At 43.6% G+C, this 26,154-nt stretch overlaps 1 protein-coding gene across 9 annotated transcripts in view; it reads right to left on the bottom strand.

Annotated features, from left to right (window-relative positions):
• ANKHD1 (ankyrin repeat and KH domain containing 1) overlaps nt 1-26,154 on the bottom strand; it is a 134,480-nt gene that overhangs the window by 16,080 nt on the left and 92,246 nt on the right. For all 9 annotated transcript variants that reach the window (XM_061586887.1, XM_061586869.1, XM_061586903.1 and 6 more), the window contains 7 exons: nt 23,216-23,311; nt 21,370-21,486; nt 19,587-19,761; nt 10,929-11,385; nt 7,873-8,019; nt 1,495-1,602; nt 108-257 (listed from right to left, as the gene is read on the bottom strand). In XM_061586887.1, the coding sequence (XP_061442871.1) occupies nt 108-257; nt 1,495-1,602; nt 7,873-8,019; nt 10,929-11,385; nt 19,587-19,761; nt 21,370-21,486; nt 23,216-23,311 (1,250 nt within the window). The remainder of the gene's footprint in view (nt 1-107; nt 258-1,494; nt 1,603-7,872; nt 8,020-10,928; nt 11,386-19,586; nt 19,762-21,369; nt 21,487-23,215; nt 23,312-26,154) is intronic.

Raw genomic sequence — 26,154 nt, forward strand, 5'->3', positions numbered from 1 at the left:
CTGAAATAGAGAAAGTGGTATCATCTTTTGGAATGCAAGCCTCAGTTCAATACGGCTTCAATCCATTTGAAAAACATGAGCTTTAAATATGAAGTTTTATGCACTACCTTATTGTTATCATTCTCTCTCCATTTTTATCTTTTTGTTTGTCCACATCAATATGAGCACCAGTGACATCCTGGATTGCTGTGATGTTGCACCCACCTCTTCCCATTATTCGAGACACAACTGATGCTGGGACAGAGAGCTTTTTTGACCTATAAGACAACAGTTATAAATGTCTTGAGGGCATCCTGCTTTTGTGTCTAAGAGATTTATATAATATGTAAGTCAGTTTAATGTTGTAACACAATAAATCAAAACATACACAAAAACAACAATACATCATACATCCAATAGAATTTAAAAGCATCAAAACATTGTGTATCCCAAAATTAATAAAATAAAGATAAAACTGAATTCAAAATACAGAACAGTAGTAACAACACTAATATAAATGGTCCAGATTCTAGAGCAAGTCCTACAACTACAATTTAGCCAGACGTCTAGTAAGATTTACAAATGCTCTTTCTGATATTAAGAGTAAAAATGGCCACCTGACAGCTAACAAAAGGAAATGCATCCACCAAAAAGTAGATGATGCATTCCACTTATAAGCCAGAAAAGTTGGCAATAATCTGACCCAGCATCCTGCCTCTTATTGCTTCAGAAAAATGATATTAATTTTGATAACCGGACAGATATCTCAGGACAGTAAGTGACATTTTATGGATGTTCTATCAAATCTTTTGACCCTACCAGTCTCGCACAACATAACTAAGAGCACTGTTGGAATTTTTATTTACAGCTAGTATATTGGACCTTGTTAGATACATTATATGAATATTCATTTAGTTTAGGTTAATGGTTCTTAAGCTCTTATTACAGTCAGAATTTTAAAAAACATCTCCCTCTACACACCCAAAGAACATAGCCTATGCTATTGTCAAATTGAACATTTACCGTATCTTTTAATTAGTATGCATACCTTTTAACTGGTTATATACCATATGTATATACACTGTGTGCAAAGCTGGTACATACCTACCACAAAAGACTTAAAGCTGTTATTGCAACAAAAGGTGGCTCTACCAAATATTAATGTGTGTGGGTTGACTACTTATGCAAGCAACATGTTTCAATTTTTTATGTTTCTTACAAACATTTCCCAACAAAAAACCAATGACACCTTACAATTGATTTTAAGTTTCAGTGTTTGAAAATAAAATATACAGAACAAAATTAGAATGTACCATTTGTAACTCAGTAATATGAGAGCACTGGTCAAGGGTCTGATTACTTTTGCAAGGCACTGTAAGCCACTTCAGTGCACACTCCCTGCTCAATAGAACTCTTTGCCCCTGAAGTTTCGAACACTCAAGATTCCAATCTTGAGCCTATTCACATTCCCATTCTGTCCCAATACAGAACTTTAATTTGAATGCCCCAAAGTACCTTTTTGCTCCTGAACAGCGTCCACCTCTCTGTAGCTGAAACTGTTCAATTGGTGTTGATTGCAGAGTGTTGCTAGGAGAAGGGTCTTTCAAAACTCTGCCTACTTGCCTGTCAAGGGTAGAAAATATCATTTTCAATGGGGGGAGGGGAGAAATAGAAGAGAAGAAAGTTTCATAGGCAAAAGATGGAAAGAGAACGCAACCATAAATTTCAAACCTAAGCTTAGACAAGAAAATGCTCTCTGATCCTCCCTATTTAATGTTACATTTGTTGTTGTTATGTGCCTTCAAGTCGATTATGACTTATGGCAACCCTATGAATCAACAACAACAACAAACCACCCTGTTCAGATCTTATAAGTTCAGGTCTGTGGCTTCCTTTATGGAATCAATCCATCTCTTGTTTGGCCTTTCTTTTTCTACTCCCTTCTGTTTTTCCCAGCATCATTGTTTTTTCTAGTGAATCATGTCTTCTCATGGTGTGTCCAAAGTATGATAACCTCAGTTTCATCATTTTAGCTTCTAGTGATAGTTCTGGTTTAATTTGTTCTAGCACCCAATTATTTGTCTTTTTCCCAGTTCATAGTATGCGCAAAGCTCTCCTCCAACATCACATTTCGAATGAGCTGATTTTTCTCCTATCTATTACATTAATTAATTCCCTGTCAGGGAACTTGGAATCTATGATCAATTCTGCTTGTTTTCACCAATCTGGGCTCCCTACCACTGCAACTACACTATTCAGCACAGATCCCGCTCTTGCGATTCCAGTTGACCCGACTTCATGGGTCAGTTAAAGAATGCCCTGTTAGGCCTGCTTTCTGCAGAACTGAGGAGGCTGGTCTCTTTACCTACTCTACCACCACGACCTCCTGCTCAGTCTCAAATCAGGTCCTCATCTCTACACCATCAATCTGATGAATGTTGCCCTTCCTCTCCAAATCCATTTGACGTCCACAGAGGTAGAGCCTTAGATCTAGGGATGGACCCATTAGATCTGTCACGCCCAATGAGGATGTGACTACTGGAGTGGCAAATTTGATGTGGAAGAGGATACGTCCTATTGTCTGTTTGAGTCAGCTGACTTTCTGCCCCTCTTCCAAAGGACTATGGACACGTTGGGACTTGAGTCAACGTCATTAGAGCCTACCCCATCCCTCGATAAGGGCGCTAAGGTGTTGAAGGCTCCCAAATCTGCTGTCCCCTCTTTTACAGTTCTGGATCCACTGGGCAAGTTAACTAAGGATGAATAGGCTTGTCCTCTACATGCTCGATGGACTTCAGCAGCTGCTAAATCCTGAGTTGATTAACTTCTTGAAAGTCCCAGCAGTGGATCTGCCAATTTTGAATTTGGTCTCCAAAGCTCTTCTGCCCAAGGAAGGGGATTCTCGTCTTAAGGACCCATGTGAAAGGAGGTTGGATTTTGCCCTTAGGAAGAACCATGATGCCACAGTCTATTCCATTCGAGCTTTGTGCATTGTGTCCTTGTTCACTAAAGCCTCCATGATGTGACCTGATGACCTTTTGGATGATTCGGATCCTGATCCCATTAAGGTGAGGAATAACCTGGTCAAATTGCACAAGTCAGCTGCCTTCGTGGCTGATGCCACCTTGGATGCAACCCAGTTCACAGCCTGTGCCATCTGCTGGGGTGGTGGCACGGCCGATGCTGTGGATCTGTCATTGGGAATCTGATAATACTGCCAAAACCAACCTCTCCACAGCCCCCATACGCTGGTATCAAGCTTTCTGGTGAGGAGGCCCTCAAGTCAGTATTGGAAAGGACGGAAAGGAAAAACAAAAGGCAGTCTTGGCTTCCAATAAAGAGAGAGGATCGCCGAATGTCCAGGAGATTTGCCCCGTACCACTCCTTTCAGCCATTTTGGGGAGTGTGGCCCAGAGGTAGGGGCTGCCATTTCTGCGCTTTGAGGGGTTCCTGGTCAAAGCAGTGTTTCCATAGTCAGACCCAGAATCAGGGAAGGACAGATCAACCCTCTTTTTAGGATGAGGGGCTTGTTCATATAGTCAGTATTGACACCATCCTGGTGGAAGGCAGACTGTTTCATTTTCCAAATGTCCAGCAACAGATGACAATGGACTCCTGGGTAAGAGATGTAATCTCTTGTGGCTACGCGATACGAGTTTCATCCTCCTCCTCCAAACAGGTTCCTTCCCTCTCCTCTTTCTCGGTCTCCAGAGAAGCAGGTCGTGATGGGGGGAAGCCATTCGTCACCTCCTGGATATACAAGCCACAGAGTCAGTGAGTCTGGAACAGCATTATCAAGGTGTATACTCCATTCTGTTTGTGGTCCCCAAGAAAGACCTCTCACAGAGAGCTATTCTAGACCTGTATTGGCACTTCAAAATGGAGTCCGTCTATTCTATTGTGGAAGCACTCCAACAGGGAGACTTCTTCGTGTCAATCAACCTGACAGAGGCCTATCTACACATGCCCATACGACCTGTTCATAGACACTTCCTGAGCTTCGCGTGTGGCCTGACTCACTTCCAGTACTGAGCCCTGCAATTTTGTCTCTTGTTGGCTCCAAGAGTGATTATGAAGGTGGTGGTTACCCTAGTGGCTCACGTCCATCTCCAGAGTATCCACATCTACCCTCATCTGGATGATCTGCTGGTCCAGGAGTGCAGTTTGCATCAGGCAACAGCCCATGTGCGCTAAACTCTCGCAGCCCTATGAGAATATGGGTTCCTGGTCAACCTGGAGAAGACCCAGCTTTCTCCATTGTAGAGGATCCAGCACCTGAACCAGCAAGGGGGCACACGCTCACAGTCTTCAAGTGGAGGCCACCCTCATTTTCAATTGGGCAGAGTGTTACATGCTGTCCTTGAGGACAGAACATCTCAAGGGTGAACTGAATGTCACGGCGGACTAGCTCAGCAGGCGGCTCCATGGGAGTGGAAACTTCATCCCGATGTTTTTCATCAGCTGCAGTGCCAGTTCACTCCTCTGAGTATAGATCTCTTTGCCTTGAGACACAATGCTCAACTCCCCCAGTTCTTCTCAAGATACCTACAGGTCAATGCAGTCAGTCGATGCCTTCCATGGTCTACTCTATACCTATCTACTGATCCCATTGCTCAGCCAGATAATAAGGAAACTTCACCAGGAACGGGCTCAAGTAGTGCTTCTCTCCCCTTACTAGCAACGTCGCCCACAGTTCTCGGATCTTCTGAGTGTGTTGGCAGGGAAACCATGGAGGTTGCAGACGCAGCAAGATCTTCTGGCACAGGGTCTAATCTGGCATCCAGATCCCAACTGGCTGAGTCTGACAGCCTAGTGTTTGAGCAGCATCAGCTGAACCAGTTGGGGTTCTCTCAAGAGGTCAATGATACAGTGCTTGCTTCTAGACAGTCCTCTACTATCCGGGTTTATCAAAGTACATGGTCCAAGTTTTCCAACTGATGCGTTGCCCAAGAATTTCCATCTTCCATGGCCACTTTGCAACAAGTTCTGAACTTTCTCCACAAGGGGTTAAAGATGGGGCTGAGGCCAAATATTTTGTGTCATCAGGTTTCTTCTATTTCTTCTAGTCTATTGGTCACACCATCACACGTCTCTCTCAGTTCACATCTGAAGGGAGTTGCTTTGCTTTCACCACCAATGCTTTATTAATTTCCCATCTAGAACCTACAGAAGGTGTTGAATGCCCTGCAACAGCCTCCTTTTGAACTTCTGTGGACTGTCCCATTACAAGTTTGTCTTTCAAGGTTTATTCTTGGGGCCATTACGTTCGTGAGACAAGTGTCAGAATTGGGGGCTCTGTCCTCGGCTTGCCATTTGTGTATATTTCATAAGGATGCTGTCATCTTACGCACTGATCTATCGTTTAACCCTAAGGTTAATTTGGCTTTCCATCATAACCAGGACATTATTCTGCCATAGTTTTGTCCTAATCCGATACATCCCCTGGATGTCCACAGAGGCCTAAAAGTTCACCTGGCCCGCACTCGAGACATCCAATTAACTGAGTCATTGTTCGTTTCCTTTTATCCTAGGACCAGAGCTTGGAAGATTACTTTAAAAAAGCAATAAATTACAGTTACAAATACATGGCCCCAAAAGTAGTAATTACCGTTAGAATTACAATTGCTCTGAAAGTCATTCTCTCTCTCCCCCCCCCCCCTCACACACACAATTTGTCATCTTTCACCTCCACAGTTCTTTATCTCCATTCTGCTGCTGCCTCCTTCATTCCTCTGGCTCCTTTCCCCCTCCATTCCATTCTTCACCTCCACCATCCATTTTTTTTAAACAACTGTTTCTCTACTTCACCCTGTCTCACTCTCCACCTCCTCCCTCGTCATCTCCTAACCACCCACAGAGCATGAGGGAAGAGCGACGCTGCACAGAAGCCCAGTTTGAGGCACATGATTTTCATCCACAAATCAGAGGACCAGAAGACTTCCCCTGCTTCCCCCCCCCCAAGTAATGCCCAAAAGTAATGCTGGAAACATTACAATTACTCCACAAAAGTAATAAAATTACTCCTATTACAATCAAAATGTAAAGGAATTACCCACTCGTTACTCAAAGAAGTAATGAATTACAAGTAATTCGTTACCTGTAACGAATTACTTCCATGCTCTGCCTAGGACTTTAGGTAAGAAGGTTTCCAGTTCTACCTTATCCTGCTGGCTGCAGGCATGTATTGCTCTGGCTTACGAGTCCCTTAAGCTCCCAGTGCTTTGTAAAATCACAGCACATTCCACTTGGTTGGCAGCAACTTTGGCTGTGTTTGTCACTAATGCCCCTCTTGGTGATATCTGCAGAACTGCTGTTTGGTTCACTCCGGACTCTTTCATCAGACACTATAAAATAGATTGTTATGCCTCTGCTGATGCCTCCTTTGGGAGGCAGATTTTGCAACAAGTGGTAGTTCATGCTTAGGCAGCCTGGGTGCACCCTCCTTACTGGGACTGCTTTGGTACAGCCCACCTGATGGCATGCTACCTGGGGAAAAGGGACCATTGGTCTCACCTGAAAGGTGGTTTCCCCAGATTGCATGTCATCAGGGTCCTCTCTGCTGGGCGGCTGCCTATATGTTTCTCTTCTCCTTAAGGTTTTTCAGTACATGTTCTACTAAAGCTGCATGTATTACCAATGTTTTGGCTGCTCTTTTCTGTGTGCAGTTGTTCTGCCTGTGTTTTCTTCTTGTGCTGTGAGTTTGTATTCACTATGTCACTGCTGTCAAAGAATCTTCCTTCAGCTTCGTCTGGAATGGACTGAAGACCGGAAAGAGCAGCCCAAGTCTTGACTTGTAAGCACTGCTGCCTTCGGACACTAGGCGATGCTACAGCCCACCTGATGGCAAGATACCCAGGACAGCCACCTTTCAGATGAGACCAATGGTCCATTTTCTGAAACCCAACTATTCATGGGTTTCAAGCGAAGTACTGGCAGGTCCCAGATCTATTTCGCTTCACATACAGAAGTATTGTAGGAACTTCCAAAGCATTTAGTTATCCCTAGATTAGTTAGGACTAAATTTCCACAAGAATTTTTAAAAACTCTAGCAAGTCTGACAAAACCAGTGTCAAACATAAAGAAACTGACATTTGGCATAATTCAGGTAATAATATACTTAAGTGTGGTGTAGTGGTTAAGGTGTTGGACTATGACCTGGGAGACCAGGGTTCAAATCCCCACACAGCCATGAAGCTCACTGGGTGACCTTGGGCCAGTCACTGCCTCTCAGCCTCATGAAAACCCTACGCATAGGGTCGCCATAAGTCGGAATCGACTTCAAGGCAGTACACTTACATTTTTAAGACCTCTTGAAATCAACAGAACAGTTAACAGTTTAAGTCCTATCCATTCCAACAGGATTCAGTGCTCCACTAAGATTGCTATGATCTAGTTAGGTCAGAATCTACAGGTTTGTGAAAAAAGAAGAACACTTTTTTTAATAGTTTCTTGACAGAGAAGGATTTGAAAACATACATACTTCTAAAAAATTCAAGCATGTCAGTTTTACACTTGGTGAGGTACACGGACAAGCCTCAGGCTCAGACCCCCAGCCTATCCTGTGTAGAACTTTCACTGTGAACTAGGGACCATATGAGTCAGTCCTGCCTACGTGATGCACTTATGTGATCCATGTAGACCTTACTTTACAGTAAAGTTTGTGTGATAGGGGAGACAATACATGACCCTAATATTTGCTCCTGCACTACATGGCATGCAAAACTGACAATGTATGTTTAAGTTAGCAAATGCTAAGTATTTCTTAAATCTGACAAGTGCCTATCCACTACCATCACCACACTCTCATCTCCAATTTGAAACTGATCAAATTATCAATTCTTATGCTCATAAATGGGTTAGACTCTACATGAAACTACACACAAACAAACTTACCTTCTCACAACTTCTTTCCAGCCTTCTTCTCTTTTTTGCCCTCTTTTCGGACTAGTCAGATTCAACTTTATGTTCGGAGATGTTAAAGGCAGGGACACTGATTTATAACTTGCTGTTAAGGAGTTTGGATTTGCTTCACCTTCAAGTCTAAGAACAAAGATAGTGTGATTACTGATTGCCTGATACCAAGCTATGAAAGCCTCTATTCCAATTACTGAATTCCATCTAAGTCAGGGGTTCCCAAGCTGTGGTTCGCTAATCACTAGTGGTTTGTGAGATTCACTGCGGTCTGTAGTGAAGAACATTTAGAATCTGAATTGTAACTGAATTACAATTCTCCAGAATTCAAGTTGTAACACAATAAAATGCAATATAGTAAATAAAAGCAACAATACAAATATAAAAATCCTACAGCAACTACCACAGCACATTACAATTGCCAGAATGGGCAGAAAAAATGAGGTGGTCTGCCAAGACCCTCAGCAATTTTCAAGTGTTCCGTGGAGAAAAAAATCTGGGAAACACTGATATAAGTCAATGTACAAACTGTGATCCAACACCAGGGACTGAATTCAAAACTAAAGACTCTCAGTGGGGTCCTCAAAATGCTCAGAAGGCACAAGGCTATTTCCGAAGGAGCTCAGGCCAGCACCAAATATGGAACATTTTTTCATCATTTAGAAATCTTTATTCTCAGATCAGTGGTAATGAACGAACAGGGGCACTGTTATTTTGATAAAAGGTTAAGACCTTTTGAAAATATTTCATGGCAGAGTGGAAAAATTGTTTTGTAGTATTAGTTACACACAAAACAGATAGAAGTAACTGAAGAACACATTGCTTACCTGAATCTGGTGTTCTTAAGAGTGATAATTGTGCAGATATGCTTACGAGTTATGTGCTTGTGCAACACATTATTCAAAACCTTCTAGAGCTAAAAACTAGCTTTTGGGAGTGAAGGATCTGCCCAAGTGTAGTGCACATGCACTGCAACTTCCTAAAGACTTCCGTAGGCACTTATAGTGCTACCCAGAAAAGGAAAGACATATTGTGTGGCTGCACAGATGACTATATGGGGAATATCAATTACAGGTAAGCAAGCTCTTCTTCATAGCTTTTGTGTGGGCACACATATAGGATTATTGGACAAATTCATAATGTTACTTGATAAACAAAGAAATCCAGATTACAAAGTGCTAAAGATGGCACTTACTTTGAAAAAAGACCAAGCGGAAATTCTCTGTAATGTTGCTGTTGTAGTGGTTGAAAAGAGAACTGAACAGAAAACTATGGAATTCACCCCTTGGGCCATAAACACTATAGTCAGGGGGGCAGATCCTTCACACCAGAAGGATCTTAGAAGTATCTTGGTTTAACTCTAGAAGGTTCAAATGATGCTGTTCAGGGACAGAACACATGTATGTGTATATAAAAAAGTAGTATGCGTTGCAACTACAACTGGAAACCATCTGGCTGTGACCATGGAAAGGACTGCACCAAGGCACTGATGCTCTTTTGAGGAGGGAAATTCATCTTTCTCCCTCTCTTATGATATTTTGGTGGATGGTAAAGATCTTTCTTTTTAGAAGTGACTTTGGCCTATAACATCTGGTTTCAATAGTTGGCTAAGATGGTTTTAAGCTACTGACAGGAGAGAACAGTTACAATTGTTTCATCTTTTGTTGCTGCTTTTAAAGATTTGTTTTATCTGTTTTATGCTGCTTAGATCCTGATTTTTTAATGTTGTATTATTTTAATAGGGTTGTATTCAGTGCTAGTCCCACTCAGAGTACACCCATTGAAGTTAACATACATTACTAATTTTGGTTCATCAATTTTAATGGGTTTACTCTGAGTAGTTAGCCAAGTACAACCCACAGTGGTGATGGGTTTGGACTATTTAAGCAAGATGGGGTATAAATCTTTTAAATAATCATGAAGTGCAGGTCCATAGCTAATATGCATTAACACAATCTATTTTAAACAGGCATGGGGAACCTGCCAGGGTCCTAATTTGGTTCATGTGGCAGTTTCCCTTCAGCCACACCACTTGCTCCACAGATGGAAATCAGGGGTGAGAGAGGCAAAGCCACAACTGCAAATGAACCATTACAAGTGTGTTAAAGAGGAGTTTTTCTGTAAGCGGAGCTGATTCCAGTGACAGCTTGCATTTGACACTAAATCCTGCTTGCAGAGGAACAATAAACAGTGCACACTAATACTCCTAATTGTTCCTTTGCATAAGGTGTGGGACAGGTGGACATGGCTGGAGGGAAATGGCCTTGTGGGTTAAATTAGGATCCTGGCAGAGCTAACATGGCCTATGGGCCAGAGATTTCCTATGCCTGGAGGTCTTGTTGATGCATTTAAATTCTGTGCTGAATAAAAGCCCACTGGGATGGGCTCCACTCAGGAGCTCCCAAGTGGAGCTGATTGCTGCCACAAGCAGGGCCTGCATTCTTTCTTTGCATACCCAACTTGAATTCAAGCCACAGCCCCTTCATGTTAGCTGCCCTCGTTCTAGGTGGTGGGGAATTAGGAACCATTAGCATATCCGACTGTGGTTGGGAAACACACTTCCATGTTAATGGTTTCCCCCTTCTACATAAGGAAACTATCAATGCAGGTTAACAAATGATAAAGGTCTGAGGAGCATGTAGGTGCTCATGTGCAGAGCAAGCAGTATCTGTTGCAGCCAGCTTTGCCACGAGGGCAGAGAACTTCTGGGCCCACCACTCTCTAACCCTTTCTTCAGTTAGATTCTGGCAAAACTAGACGATGAAGGATAATCCATTTGCTATTGCTGCTGTCCTGGATTATTAAAGTGGTTTTTATTTTAGTTTTAATCTTATCTTTGCTTTTGATCAGGAGGGATGGATAGAACTCATCTCCTTAATAACTTTTAATTTGGGGATTTATAAAATAATTTATAGCCTCTAATCCTCCAAGCCTGAAGCCCTGAGACCAAGATATATGCATTTAGAAATGTTTCGATATCAAGCTAGTATGAACAAGCTTTAATTAGGTGAGAATAGCAGACAGAATGTGTGACTCACCTGGTTTGCACTTTGGAAACTGAGGTGTTAGCCTTGTCTTCCTGAGAAGGGAGCAGTACTGAGGCATATCGTCTATCGCCTGAAGAGTGTGTCTCCATAGTGAAGTTCAGCTCTTGGCTTTTCCCACCACTGCTACTCTCACTATTGCAATCTGTGCTGTCTAAATTGTCAGAATCACTGTTCCCACCAGCACTACCACCTCTTGGCTCTCCGTTGATTTTATTTTTATCTGCTTTTTGCTGTGCTAGAGTTATATGTTGGTCTGGCAAAATTATCTGCACATTTTGAGGAGTGTCTTTTGTTTTATTCTTCTTATTTTTTCTATTTGTGCTGGGAGTTGTTACCACATTGGCCCTCTTCTTTCCAAAAGCGCTTGTGAAAGTAGCTGATGTTGCAGATATTCCAATAGTAGTTGTAGTGGTTGCACTTGGAGGCTCTAAAGGAACTTCTTGATCAACTGAAACAAACGTGAATTAAAAAGCAAGACTTAATTGTGAGTCAGAACAGTATTTTACTTACACACACGCACACACAGAGTATATCAGAATAGTAGTGCTTTGTACTGTGACATCTAAGCTGGAATTTTTCTTCTAGTTAGACCACACTTTTAGGATTCTGGTTTTAATCTATTTTTAAAACAAATGTTTAATTAGCTGTTTAAATAGGAATAAAGTAAAAAGCACTTCCTTTTAAACCCATTATTTTAGGAACTTCTTGTTGGTTTCCTGCTGCATAGAATTATTATTTATTAAATTTATTAGTCAATAGTCTATATACTGCATTTCCCACAAATTGAGCTCAAAGTGGTTTACATAAACCAACAGCCCAAATACTGTAGCATAATAATACATAATAAAAAGAGTAATCACTTTTAATTAATTAATTAAATAAATTTATATCCTGCCCTTCCTCCCAGAACGAGCCCAGGGCGGCAGAATTATATAGCATCAATATAGATGGTACTTTACAGAGTAACAAGTACTCAGCGAAATGGCAGAATATCATCTGTTTGTTAATAATGACAAATTTCAAAGCTTCATGGGGGTTGACAATTAAAGGGTTAAGCCAAAAGCTTCAAGGAAGAGGTGGCTTTGGATGTGTGACTAACAAGGGGGTAGAGAAAACTGCACCACCACCTGGGTTCCATTTCTGCATTACCACCAGTGACGGGAGAGCTGCCGCAGCACCACTTCTTCCCACATGGTCAGGGTACAAGAGATTAGCTAGGGCACTAGGAGCTATAGCATGCGGTGACTTTTACCCAGGGGTATGGGAAGAAGTGGTGCTCCAGCCACCAAGATTAGATTTTTAAAAAAGCCTAGGCCATGCCATATGTTCTGGGGAGGCAATACCAAGTATACAAAGGAAGAGCAGGCAGAGATACCCGAGAGATTTTTGGTTGCCCAAGGATGGAAGACACAGTGCCTTCAGTATACATTTTATAAGACACAGAGACCCCTTCCCCAAGAAATTTACAATCTACAATTTGACTGGTTATGTGGGGTGGGGGAAGAAGAAGAAAGCTAGAGAAAGATAATCTTTCTGGTCTGTTTTGCTAGGTTGGGCATGGGAGGCACGGTGTTCCACTGCCTCTAGTGTACCCGGAAGGATCAGCTCCAGAAGATGGTGCTGGGAGACTTCAGTTCTAATGCATGGCCCTTGGTCTGTGGGGTGCCTCAAGGTTCTATTCTGTTCCCATGTTGTTTAACAACTACATTAAACTGCTGGAAGAAGTCATCTGGAGAGTTGGGCTCTGGTGTTACCAATATGCAGACGACACCTAGCTTTACTTCTCATTTCCACCTGCATATCTTAGGGAGCCTGTGGAACTTCTGAACTGGAGATGGTTTTGGCATGGATGAGGGTAAACAAGCTGAGGCTTAATCCAGACAAGATGGAGGTATTGTGGGTGGGGAAACTAGTTGATCTGAATGATATGATTTAACAGTCTTGGTTGGGGATACACTCCTAAAGGACCTGGTTTGTAGCTTCTGAGTTCTCCTGCACAAAGTGCTTTCTGTGGAAGTGCAAGTAGACTAGGAGTGCCTTTTACTAACTTAGGTTTGTACACCAGCTATGGCCCTATTTAGAAAGACTAGGCCTTGCCTCAGTAATCCATAGACCAGACCTTTCCTAGGTAATTTATGCACTTATTACATCCAAGCTAGACTACTGTAATGCATTCTATGTGGGACTGCCTTTCAAGATGGTCTGGAAACTGTAACTGGTGTAGAATACTGCCGCTAGGATGGTGATGGCAAGCAAGGCAATCAGAACATATGACCCTAGTTCCCAAGGACTTACGATTATTGGGACAAAATTGAAAAGGCTCATTGGTCGAGAAGCATCCATGACTGGTAGTTCGGTCACAAGTTACTGTTTATTGTTCTACTTGCATTATTGTTTATTCCCTTTTATATATGTTTCTTGAGTACATTACAGCATGTTTTCATGTGTGTGGGTCTTTCCGTTTGTGTTTTGACCAATTCTTTATCAACTGCGCTGGTTATACATGTGCATTTCTGGATCCAATTCAAAGTGCAGGTTTCAACCTTCACAACTCCAAAAAGTTTGAGACAGAGTTATTTGAAGGACCACCTGCAATCATACAAACCTGCTCAGGCACTGAGATATGCCTCACAGGCCCCGTTTGTGTGCCCTTTTATGAAGTCAATTTAGTTGCAGGACACAAGAGAGAGGGCCTTTTCTGTGCCAGCCCCCGTTTGTGAATCTCTCTCCCCTCAGAGGTGTACATGGCCGTTACCCTGTGAATTTTAAAATGGGGTTTTAAACTCACCTTTTTCAAACTGCCTTTTCTGGAATAAGCCTCCATTGCAGAGTACTAGTACAGAATACAGTTCTATTTGTTTCTGTTAACTGTTGTAGTTAACAGAATAATTGTTAATGTTGCTGCCATTGTTAGTTTTGACTTTAGATTGTTGTATTCGCTGTATTTTTATGATATTGTGAGCAGCTTTGGGTGTCTATGCTCCAAAAGATGGCATATAATTAGATGTATGTATGAACGTATGTATAAATGAATGAAAACGAAAATTCTTACAGTGCATTTCTATTCCTGGGGGTTGCTGGAGGACAGTCATTGGCCTTGGGAATGGCACCCCCCTCTGGGTACACAGGCAGGGTCCACTTCAGATGACTTCACCCAGGGGGAGGGGCCATCCCACTCCCTCCAGACCGGCTGGACAAGCAAGATCACCCCTTCGCCCCCCCGGATCACCTGACTCGAGTGTCAAGAGTCCAATCTTCTGACATTTCCTGACTTGAACAGAAACTGGAGTAGAAATTGCCAGGAAATCCCCAGGTGGCCCTACCACCCCACATGTAGGGTGCTGGCAGAAGCCACTAACCCCCAACCTGCATAGACCGAAAAACCCGGAATGAAGCGGCAGGGACTGTCCTCCAGAAACCCCTGGGAATAGAAATTCATGGTAAGAATCTCCGTTTTTCCCTGGAAGTTCCTGGAGGCCAGTCATTGGCCTTGGGACATACTAGAGCCCTTAAACAGGGTGGGATTCCAGTACTACAGGTCACATCTTAACCACCCTCTGCAAGACCGCCCAAAGGCTGCATCGGTAGAGACCCACGAATCAACTTCATAGTGTCTAGCAAACATGTGAACAGAAGCTCATGTCGCTGCCCTACAAATGTCTAGTATGGGAAAGCTACCCTTGTACACTGCTGATGTAGAACCCCCCCCCCCAAGAATGTGCTGTTAACCCCCCGGGTGGAGATTTTCCCAAAGACTAGTAGCCTTGAACTATCGCCTCCTTAAGCCAGTGGGCAATTGAGGAGGGGGAAGCTTTACCTCCTTGGGAGGTCCCTCCAAAAGATACGAACAGTGCTTCCAATTTTCTAAGTAAAGTAGAAACGCAGAGCCCTACACACATCCAGAGGAAGGAGGGTTTGGGCAAAATGACGGCAAAACCACCTCCTGAGCCCTGTGAAAGAGCGAATTGATTTTAGGAATGAAGGAGGGATCTGTCCTCAAGACCACCATATCTGTGTGAAAGATACACAACTGAGCATCAGAAGAGAGCCCCGAGCTCTGACACCCACCAAGCAGAGGTAACTGCCACCAGGAACACCATCTTCAGGGTTAGTAACTTTAAACTGCACGTGGCTAGTGATTCAAAAGGAGGACCCATGAGCGCTGTAAGGACCCAGTTGAGGTTCCATGAGGGGAAACAATGGACCACCGGGGAATTCCTCAGGCCCACCCCCTGATAAACCGTTTAAAGAGTGGATGTGAAGGAACTGAAAAATCTCCCTTGCATCCTAAAACACTGCTAATGGCTGCTGCCTGTCGTTTAATTATGTTGGTGCTTGTCCAAACCTGACTGCAGAAACCCCAGGAAATCTGCAATGATCCTGAAAGATGGGTCCCTCCCCCTCGCCTGACACCAGATAAGGAAGGCCCGCCATGTAGAACAGTATGCCCGGTTAGTTGAAGCCTTTCTGAAGGCTAGTAAAGTATCCAACACAGCCCCTGAAAAACCCAGATCCTTCAACCAGAGCCGCTCAACCACTGTCAGTTGAAAGAGTTCTGGCCTGGGATGAACCACTGGGCCCTGCCTCAACAGGTCCTCCCTGTGAGGCAGTGTCCATGGTCTCCTTGAGGCCAGGTGCATTATTTCCGGGAACCATGGCCTTCTTGGCCAAAAACGTGCTATCAGAATCACTTCTGCCCTCAACATTTGGATTCTCCTGACAGTTTGTAGTAAGAGATTGAAGGGGGGAAAGGCATACAGTAGGCCCTCTGGCCAATCCACCACTAAGGCATCCAGTCCCTGTGTCCCTTGGGTCTGATACCGAGAGAGGAACAGGACTACCTGGGCATTGTGAGTGTCTGCAAAGAGGTCGATGATCGGGCAACCAAAACGCTCGGTCACCTGGTGAAAAACCTCCAGATGCAACTGCCACTCCAAGTCGGAGATTGTGGTCTGACTGAGCCAGTCCGCCTTCACATTCTGAAGTCCCGCCACGTGTTCCCCCTGCAGGAACAGCAGGTGCAGCTCTGCCCAGTTGAAGATGTGCTGTGCCTCTTCCATCAGGGTCCTCGACCTGGACCCTCCCTGATGATTGAGATATGCTGTCGAAGAAACGTTGTTGGTCCAAACAAGAACATGGCAGCCCCAAATGTGCGGAGCAAAAGTCAGCAAAGCTAGCATCACTGCCCGAAGGTCTAGCCAGTTGAGGCTTCGTTTGGTTTCACTGGCTGACCACGTACCTTGAGCCACATGTGTCTCCAAGTGTGCTCCCCAGCCCAACAAGCTGGCGTCACCACTTTGCGAACTGGGGAGTGTAGACTCACCCCCCGTGTCAGTCTGTGGGAGTCCAGCCACCACGTCAATTGTTGGAGTAGGGATGGTGAAACTGATATTAACATGTGTTTCGACTGGGAGATCTGGAGTTGAAATGGAATTAACCTTTGGAGTAACAGGCGGGAGTGGAACTGGGACCAGCTTACTAAATCCTGACAGGGTACCAGCATGCCTTGTAGCTTGGCCAAAGTCATCAAGTCTGCCGACTCCGATGCGACCACCTTCTGCGTTGGAGTCTGAATCTTGGAGACCCTCACTTCGTTGAGCCGGATCTGGAAGTTTCTTGAGTCTATCACCACCTCCAGATGTGAAATCACCTGTGATGGTACCAACATGCTCTTGTCCAAGTTTACCACAAACCCATGCCTCTGAAGGCACTCCAGAGTGGTTTCCACATCCTTCTGGCACCGAACTCTTGATGGTGCCCTAACCAGTAGGTCATCTAGATAAAGGTGCACCCTCACCCCGAGTTCTCAGATGCGCCACCAGGACCTTTATGAAAACCCTGGGGGAGGAGGTGAGCCCAAAGGGAAGTGCCCTGTACTGAAAATGGCTCTGACTGTAGCAGAAGCGCAAGAATCTTCTGTGCTCCCTGTGGATAGGGATATGAAGGTAGGCCTCTGACAGGTCTATGGACGCCATCCAGTCGTTCTGATGGCCTCCAAGATGGACTTCAGCGTTTCCATCCGGAAGAGCTTGTAGGCCACCTTCTTGTTGAGCCACTGGTACTCCCTACCCCCAAAACTAGAAAGAAAATAGAATACACCCCCTTCCCCTGTTCCTGACTCAGGACAGGTTCTTTTGCTTGTACGCCAATAGGTGACTGATGGCCACTGTAAAGTTCTGATGTTTGTGTGGATTCCTAGACCTTGGTGTGGCTATGAATCTCTCCCTTGTTGTTTGGAGAACTCCAGGGAGTATCTGTAAGAAAGTTTTGAGAACCCATCTGTCTGTTGTTGTTTCTGCCCACACATGTGCAAACTGCAAAAGCCTGCCCCCAATGGCTTCCTGTGAGACTGGAGACATGGCGTCATGCTGACTGGTCCTCCTTTGCTCCTTTCTGTAATTTGTTTCCAGAAGAGTAGGTGGCAGCGTGTCAGATGGATGCTCCTGAAGGTTCGTCCAACTTCCCCAAGTGTGACTTGTAATCTCTACAGGAACGCTGTTTGCTATAAGGTCTGAAGTTCCGAAATGATTGTTGCTGCCTGTACTTGCGGTCATCCTTCTTGGCATTTGGGAGGGCTTTCTGTTTGTCTCTCGCTTCCACCAGCACCTTATCCAGAGGGTCCCCAAATAACCTGGACCCGCTAAAGGGGTAACTTGCCAAACGACTCTGGGAGCCCAGATCCACCTCCCAGCTTCGTAGCCAGATGTTGTGATGGGCTACTGTGCTGGATGCCACCGTTCTAGCATTGAACTGCAGGGTGTCCCTGGAAGTGTCTGCTTGAAAGGCTGATGCTACAGAAATTTTCTTCAGCCCGTCCTTAATGTCTTTGGGAACATCCTCTCTGGACACGAGCTCCTCTGCCCAGAGCATGTAAGCCCTTACCATCACCTATGTAGCTGCAGAAGTCCGGAATGCAGCTGCCTCCGCTTCAAAGTCCCTTTTCAGTGCCACTTCCACACGCTTGTCGCAAGAGTCTCTGGGGCCCTCTTCTCCCTCCGAAGGGATGACCGATGATGAAAATAAGGCAGCCACACGTGGGTCTACAGCTGGAGTTCTCAACTGTTCCATGACTTTAACTGGGAAGGAGTAGTGCTTGTCGACAAGCGTGTGTTTTGGTTTATGTTTTGTAGGATTCGCCCATTCCTGCTTCCACAAAACATGAAAGGAATCCGGAAAGGGAAGGCTGGCCATTCGTGGTCGACCCTCCGGAAAAGCAGATCTGGAACCTTTTGAAGTAGAGAGTGTTGACGTTTCCAGATTCTTCTCATTTTCTTCAGAGAGTTCCAGGATCCACCTAGCGTTAGCTACTAAGGGTGGAAAAAATTCAGCCTGGAAAAGCCTGCCCTTGGAAGGCGGGGCTTCCAGCTCTTCCTCTGAAAGTTCCCCCTCCTCCCTGTCCTCTGAAGAATACTGCCCCTCTGAATCTGAAAGCAGCCCCAAAGCAGTCACCACTGCCTTACTATGTCTCCTTTTCCTAACCCTTTCCCCCTTGGTTGTCTTTAGACTTAGAAGATCATTTGTGGCCCTTGCCATGGCTCTTCTTTGGCTCTGGGGATGAATGGGAAGATTGGGGGGGGTGAGAAATGGTGGGAGGAGGAGGGGAAGGAAGAGGAGGAGGAAACTGGAGAAGGGGACCTAGCTTGCCTCCTCTTTGCCCGAGTCCTCTTCTGGGAAGGCTTCCTCTTTTTCTTTTCACGAGGGGAGGGGCATAAAGAACCTATTCCCTGTACTTCCTTGGCCACTATGTCCTTCACCCAATGCAGGAATTTAGAGAACTCCTGTTCCCCTGGGAAAAGCAAAAAATCAGTACTCATCCCCTCCATTTGCTGGTTGCACGTGTTTGGCGCCAAAACCTAGCCATGTGCCCCCTCAATAAGGCTGTGGCTGGAGGCCTCAGGCTCCTCTGAGAGGCAGCCTAGATCCGCATCCTCCATGGCACCTCCATGCGTTGTGACCCCACCCGATCCTATGGTGAGGGTTGGGGGGGCAATAAAGCCGGTCTTCCTTCCACAGCTGAGAAATCGAGCTTCTCCACTCAAGGCACGGGGGGGGGGGGGGGGAGAAGTCTCGTTGGTGCAGCCGCCACCGCCACTTGTCTGGGTAGCGGTCGTGCCTCTGCGAGGAAGACGCGTCCCGCTGCAAAAAGCCTCCCTCCTCATGCTGACGCGCCTAAGTGAATCCCTGCCCCCACGCTAAGCTAAGGATGGCTGGCGGGGGGGGGGAAGAAGGGAGGGCAAAAGAAGAGAAAAAAATGATAAAAGGGCAAAGTTTTAAAACTGAAACTGCTGAGCTCTTATGGAGCTCAGCAGGACCCAACCGAACGCTGCAGCAGGCAGGGCCGGTCTGGGGAGAGCGCGATGGCCCCTTCCCCAGGGTGAAGTCATCTGAAGTGGACCCTGCCTGCTGACCCAGAGGGAGGCGCCATTCCCAAGGCCAATGACTGGCCTCCAGGAAAGGAATGATTATGAACAATATATTGTGTATTATATGTATATGACGAATTCAGAAAGCTTCTCAGACATAACTTGGATTTCCCTACACAACTGAAATTACTGCAATTACTACCTAAATATTTGTAAAATTCCCTTCAAAACCCTGAAGTACTCATTTAGAAAACTATGTAAGTTGGAGGAAGAATGGGTTCCTCACCATCATCATCATTCTCATCTTCATCTTCATCTTCTTGCAGTTCTAGCGCTTCCTTGGGTTTATGCTCTTCATCTTCTTCCTGTTTTCGTTTCTGCTCTTCTTTCTTTTTCTTCCTCTTCTCCTTCCTCTTCTCTCTCTTCGCTGCAAGAGCCTGCTTTCTACTCTCTTCTCTGGACTGTGGAAAGGTAATTTACAATACACTTTATTAGACACCAATATAAAACAAGCATTTTTACTTCAATAATCAGAGCAGTGGAACTGTAGAAGTAGAACCTCAGAAGGCATAATATAAAGAATTCTTTATTTCCTAACTGTAATCCTTTTGGCTCACGAAACCTCCATACTGCATGAGCCCCAAAACTATAAGTGAGACACAAAAATGTTTGTTCCAATCTGGCTTAGCCCACACAAATCACATCCTGTGTGGGAAAACATCCAGTTGCTTGGTCACTACAAATGCATTCTGTTTCTTGGCTGTAACAAAAATCCCAGTTCAAGTTGAAGGTTTCCTGAATCTGCTGGTGTATATTCCAATATCTTAACTCCAGCATATGCAAACTCTGAAAAGGGTTGCACATATTTATCAACCAGATGCAGCCAAACCACTTGCTAGTCTTTTTAGTGTATCTACTCATCTGACAGAATGAAATACTGTATCTTTAAAATTGTTTTGATCTTTTCTGCTGCTAGTAATGTATTATTTTTGCAGTTTACTTTTATACCTGTATTATGTTAGTCTGCCAATATTATTTTTATCTGCTGCGGTGATTTTAGAAGTATTTTAGATTATCACTTTATTGTTTCATGATTTGGAATGTTATAGGTAAGTTGGGATAAGGGAGGCAACCCTGAAAGGTGGCCTATAAATAAGAAAATAAACCAATACCTCTGATCTGATGCTGCTTTTTTCATATTACAATCTAGACCAATATTCTATACCTGTTTTTAGTGGGCTACAATTAACTTAAGACATGCTTTATTAAGCACATATTTATGACTTTGGTTTATATTGTCCTATGTACTGGTTCAGGCAATCACTCTAGGCTTCACAAGCCATGAACATGAAACCATGAACCGACATTAAGTCAGCGTTCCCCACTTTGGATGCAACAAGGAGCTCTTACTTAATACAAGTTAAAAACGAAGTGGTGAAGCAATGCACAAGGGGAAGGGGAAACATTTGGCCCCCAATGCTTATTCTAAGCTTTGGAAGTTTATGAAGGTGGAAACAAGTGCCCAAACCAGTCCATACTACAATGGACCATTTTCTAATAACTATCTAAAACTTAGTTTACTTAACAGTAGTAATAACTTTAAAACTTTGGAAATTTCCCCTTTGTTGTTTACTATGTTACACAGGAGGATGTAGGGAGGAGACCCAAGTACCCTTCCCTAATCCAGAAAATAGCACGAACAAATAGTTAGGATTTTCAACTCTTAGATCCATAACTATGTGATTTATAGGGCTTGTTAGCCTGGGCAGTGAAGAAGGGTGGTGGTGGCTTACTCCAGAAAATTAAAATCCAGTTTAGACTCAGATTAATCCTCTGTTACACTTATCCCTCAGAATTAGGAATGAGCCAGAGCTTGGAAAAGTTACTTTTTTGAACTACAACTCCCATCAGCCCAATCCAGTGGCCATGCTGGCTGGGGCTGATGGGAGTTGTAGTTTTAAAAAGTAACTTTTCCAAGCTCTGGAATGAGCCCTAGGTTAAAGGAATGTGGCATTCCACTTGATTTCTGTAAATGCATTTAAGCAAGATGACCTTTTGCATCATCTTACCTTTTCCAAATCGAGTTCTTTCAGCAGGATGCTGGCATTCTTGTTTGCTTCAGCAGCTTGCTGGTCCTTAGCCTTCACAATTGTTTCAACACACTGGTGACACTTCTTCAACAGATCCTATATAGCAAAGATTTTGTGAAAATGAAATATATGTTCAGCAAGTTGCTGGACACTAAAAACCACTGCATCTACATGTACAAATGCAGTATTGGAGAATATATCTGTAGGTAATAAATTAAAGTCAACAATTTTAGAATACTATTAGGCTGATCTACAATTTTCTGAAAATACAGCTTTTAAAGCAATGTCAGTTTGTTCACTGTACTTGTGCTAGCTGATCTTTCAATGCAAATAACGGAATTGAAACTGAAGCAGAAAGTTTCATACTATCAGAGTTTACTGTTGCAAAGGGCCCAGATGTTCATCTGCCTGTTTTAATACCCTGTAGCACGGCATTCCAAATTTAGAAAGCTTTTTCCATGCTGATCTTGATAACAGGTGCAAAAAATATAACTACTAATAGAAGTCAAGGTGTTTAACTTTCCTTAGGCATATCAAAATGTGCAGAAGTCGAATGTGGTACTGCTCAGAAAGACCTTTACTACTTCAAACAATATTTCTTCCCTCCCACCTGCAGTCCAAATGTTTTCCCATACATATTCCTATGATGATAAATCTAGCATCTTAAACCAGTGTTCAATCGTAGCCTTGTTGATGACATGTTAGTTTCCACTGAAAGGTGGTTCCCTCCCCCCCAAATGAGGGAAGTATTCAAATGTGCCAATCCACCAATTTCAGTTTGAAGTAATACAGACCTTTATCCAAGCTGTTGCTTCTTTATCTCTCTATATTGAAAGTTAAGCCATATGCGACAAAACTGAACAAAATTTTGTTTTGTAAAAATATCAGTGCTTGCTGAAATCCAGCTCACTGGCATTATTGGAGGGCAGGCTTGTTGGATAATAGATGCAACACCTTCCTTGTACATTTTCAATGCAATAGAGAAAAGGTGGGATATAAATGCAATTAAAAAACGAACAATAATTGCTTGGAGCCCTATGTAGATTCTGTGCAACTGCCCTGGGTAGCTGCAGGGTTGTAGACTTTCTCTGCACCTCTAATTTTTGTTCAATCTACATACTTTTGTTTCCAATTTGTTGTGCACAGTCCACACAACTTTCACCAAGGATGTGCTTTATGGATAAAATCTCTAATTTCAGTAATGTTTTAAAAAATAAGCACATCTGATACATGAACAATACAGTTCTACCTATATATAGAACCTTCACTACTAGTATGATTGTAGAGTGGTGGTTCCACAATCTATAGGGCACCTACTAGATATTTTAAGAGTGACGTAATTAGTGTTGAAAATCCTCACTTTATTCTTGCCCTATTTTGTGAACCTTTTTTGTTTCAGACCTTTCCTGTAAATTCTTTGGGAGCGCTATGATCTTTGACTATACAATTTTAGCAAGTTTTTTTTAAAGAAAAGGGATGAACAGAGAGAAATCCCCATGACATTTTGTGAAACCTTCCTAGCACCAACACATCACATCTACTGTGACTGAGAAAATGTCCTCATGCAAAAATTCAAGAGTGGGAGGAAGCTGCATTTCATTTTCAGATGGGTTGCTTTATTAACTTACAAATAAAGTGGCTAACAATCAGTTCTACAAACATAAAACAAATTAGAGACATCTTATTATTTTTAAAAATTATTTATAGTCCACCTTCCCTATAAAAAACCCAAGGCAGGTTACGTTCATTTTGTCTAAATATTCAGTTTCGACAGGTAATGCACCAAATCATTTGAGAGCACATTGGAGTTTTTTCTGGCACTTACCTTGTCAGTTATTGTTGCTATGTACCTCATGCATTCAATGTCTGAAGGAAACTGGTTAACTTCTTTTACCAAAAACTGTACTACTCTTACATGACCCTGAAAAGAAGAACACCACCACCAAGGTTTTATTTATTTATAAAAGTAGTTATATGCCGCCATTTCTTATCAGGGCGGTTTATAGCAATTTATATACAATAAAGATAAAACACCATTAAAAACAGTACATAAGAATTAAAATTAATTAATTAAAATTAATTAAAATTAATTAAAACGACTGGCTAATCAAGAAAGCTTTAAATAGCTACATAGGCCTGTCAGCATAACAGACTTCTGAAAGTCAAACGTGAGGATGCTTGCCAAAGCTCTGCTGGAAGAGTATTTCACAGCATGGGACCAGAGACACTATGGGTTGTATTAACTATGGGTTGTATTAACTAAGTCCACTTGGAGTTGACCCACTGAAACTAATGACCCTCAGTTAGTCATGTCAATTAACTCCAATTAAAACTAGCACTGAATATCACCCTAAATTCTCAATTTCTGGGGGGCAACTAACAGCACTCCTCTGGATAATTTCAGTAACCAAGCTAGGATTTAAGGTCTCAGGCAGTCTTTAAAGCCTCCTGGACCCAAGTTGCTCAGGGTTTTGTATATCAAAACAAGAGCCCTGAACTTGGCCTGGTAGCATATGTTTTAGTCATATGCTGTCAGTCTTCTACCTTCATCAGCAATCTAACCTTATGAGAGCTTCCAGACCAGGGCAAACGGCAGCCTCACACAGAATGCATTGCAGCAATCCAATCTCAAAGTTAACAGTGCACTGACTAGTGACCAAATTATCCCGATCTATATAGAGCCATAGCCAATGTAAAAAAAGAAAAGAAAAAAGGGTAGTCTTAGCCACAGAAATCACTTGGTTCTCTAATGACAAAGATGTACCCAGGAACATCCCCAAGCTACATACCTGCTCCTTTAGAGGAAGTGCAACCCTGTCCAGAACAGGCAACTGGCCTATATTCCGGATACTGAAACCACCTACCAACCAGGCCTCCATCTTCTCAGGATTCAAACTCTGTTTATTGGCCCTCATCCAGTCTGCCACTGCATTAAGGCAGTGGTTCAGGTCTTGCACAGACTTTCCTGATTCAGAACGTATGGAGAAATAGAGCTGTGTGTTATCAGCATACTGATAGCACCATGCTCCAAAACGCCTGCCAACAGCATCATATATATGTTAAATAACATTGGGGACAAAATGGTGCCCTGAAGAACCTCATAGCAAAAGTGCCAGGGGGTCAAAAAGCATTCTCCCAATATTATTGTCTGGACTTGACCACACAGGTAGGAACAGAACCATAATGCCTTCGATACCCATCCCACAGTTGATCCAAGAGGATACCAGATCAGTAAGGGTTGCACACCCCATCCATCTCTCTCTCCCTCTCCCTCTCACACACAGTCATCCATCAGAGTGACCCAAGCTGATTCAGTACCAAAGCCAGGCCTTACCACAGTCTGAAGGGGGTTCTGATCATTGTTGACTGACCAGCAGTTATTACACATCACTGGGTCCATGATGGGCTTTTAAAAGAACAGCTGCGCCACCACTTTTTCAAGAGTGACTGGAACTACCCCATCACACCAATGATGAGTTCATAACATCCTGGACCCACCTGACCACTCTGGCTTGCTTTGACCAGCTGGGAAGGACAAGGGTCCAGTGAGCACATCATCAGGCCACATCAATGGAAAATGATCCCATAACACTGGGTCAGGTGAAGCACTGTACAGCTTAACTGGATTTGTAGCAATAGTGGGATCTAAGCTACTACAAAGTTGAGTAACTTTGTTCTCAAAGTGTCTTGCAAACCTCTCACAGGTAATCACTGTGTGCACTGGGGTCTGCCCCCGAATCCAAAGTAACTAGTCTCTGGACCACATGGAACAACTTGCTGGCTGATTTCTTGAGGATGCAAAAGACACAGTGCAGTATGACTTTTTTTTGCTTCCTTCACTGTCATGCGCTAAGCATATTTATGCATCCTAACACGTTTGATTGGCTTCAAAGCAAGATTTCCATCACTTGTGCTCTAGTCATCGTCCAGCCTTCTTCATCAACTACAGATCCTTGTAATACGAGGGAGCAATGTGATTTCAACAGTGATGGAGAGGGCCTTTAGGAGTGATCATGTCAATGCCCCTACTCATCTCGCTACTCCACAATGAAACAAGAGCCTCAATATGATCACTTCCTCTATCTGCTGGGAAATCCCCTAGAGCCATCTGAAATCCATCAGAGTCCATCAGCCTCTGAGGATAGACCATCTGAACTGGTCCCCCACCCTTGCAGATGAGATTGGTTGCTTCAAGACCAAACTTCATCAAGAAGCGGTCTGACCATGATAATAGGGTAGTATCCACCCCACTTACTTCCAGACCACTACCTTCCCCATTTGGAGCAAAGACCAAGTTAGTTCATTTATTTATTACATTTATACCCCACCTTTCTCTCAAGTTGAGAGTATGCCCTGCTCTGTGTGTCAGGTTAACGAACATTTGACACAGCCCCACAGGTACCATGGAGGACATGAAATACTGAGCTGGACCCAAGGCATTCTCAGCATGAATGCTGATGACATACCACACCGGAGATCACCTCAGCCAGCCCAGCTGTTAGGTAGCAGGGTGGGTGGTAATCAACAGCAACCCTAACCTATCCCTTTAGCCCAGCATCAGATGCAGGCCCTCCAGGCCTGCTTCAAGGAGGAGGGGTTTCCTGGTGATGGAGAACAAATTCTTGTTTAGCTAATGTTTATAACTGTTGCATATATCATCTTAAATCAAAGGAATCCTGCTCTGGTGTAAATTATCCCAGTTATGTAGTATTGTAATATCCCATATTGAGCATGTAGTATCCAAAATATGCCATATTGGACAAA

Source organism: Rhineura floridana, chromosome 1, assembly GCF_030035675.1.
Source record: "Rhineura floridana isolate rRhiFlo1 chromosome 1, rRhiFlo1.hap2, whole genome shotgun sequence".
NCBI lineage: Eukaryota > Metazoa > Chordata > Lepidosauria > Squamata > Rhineuridae > Rhineura > Rhineura floridana.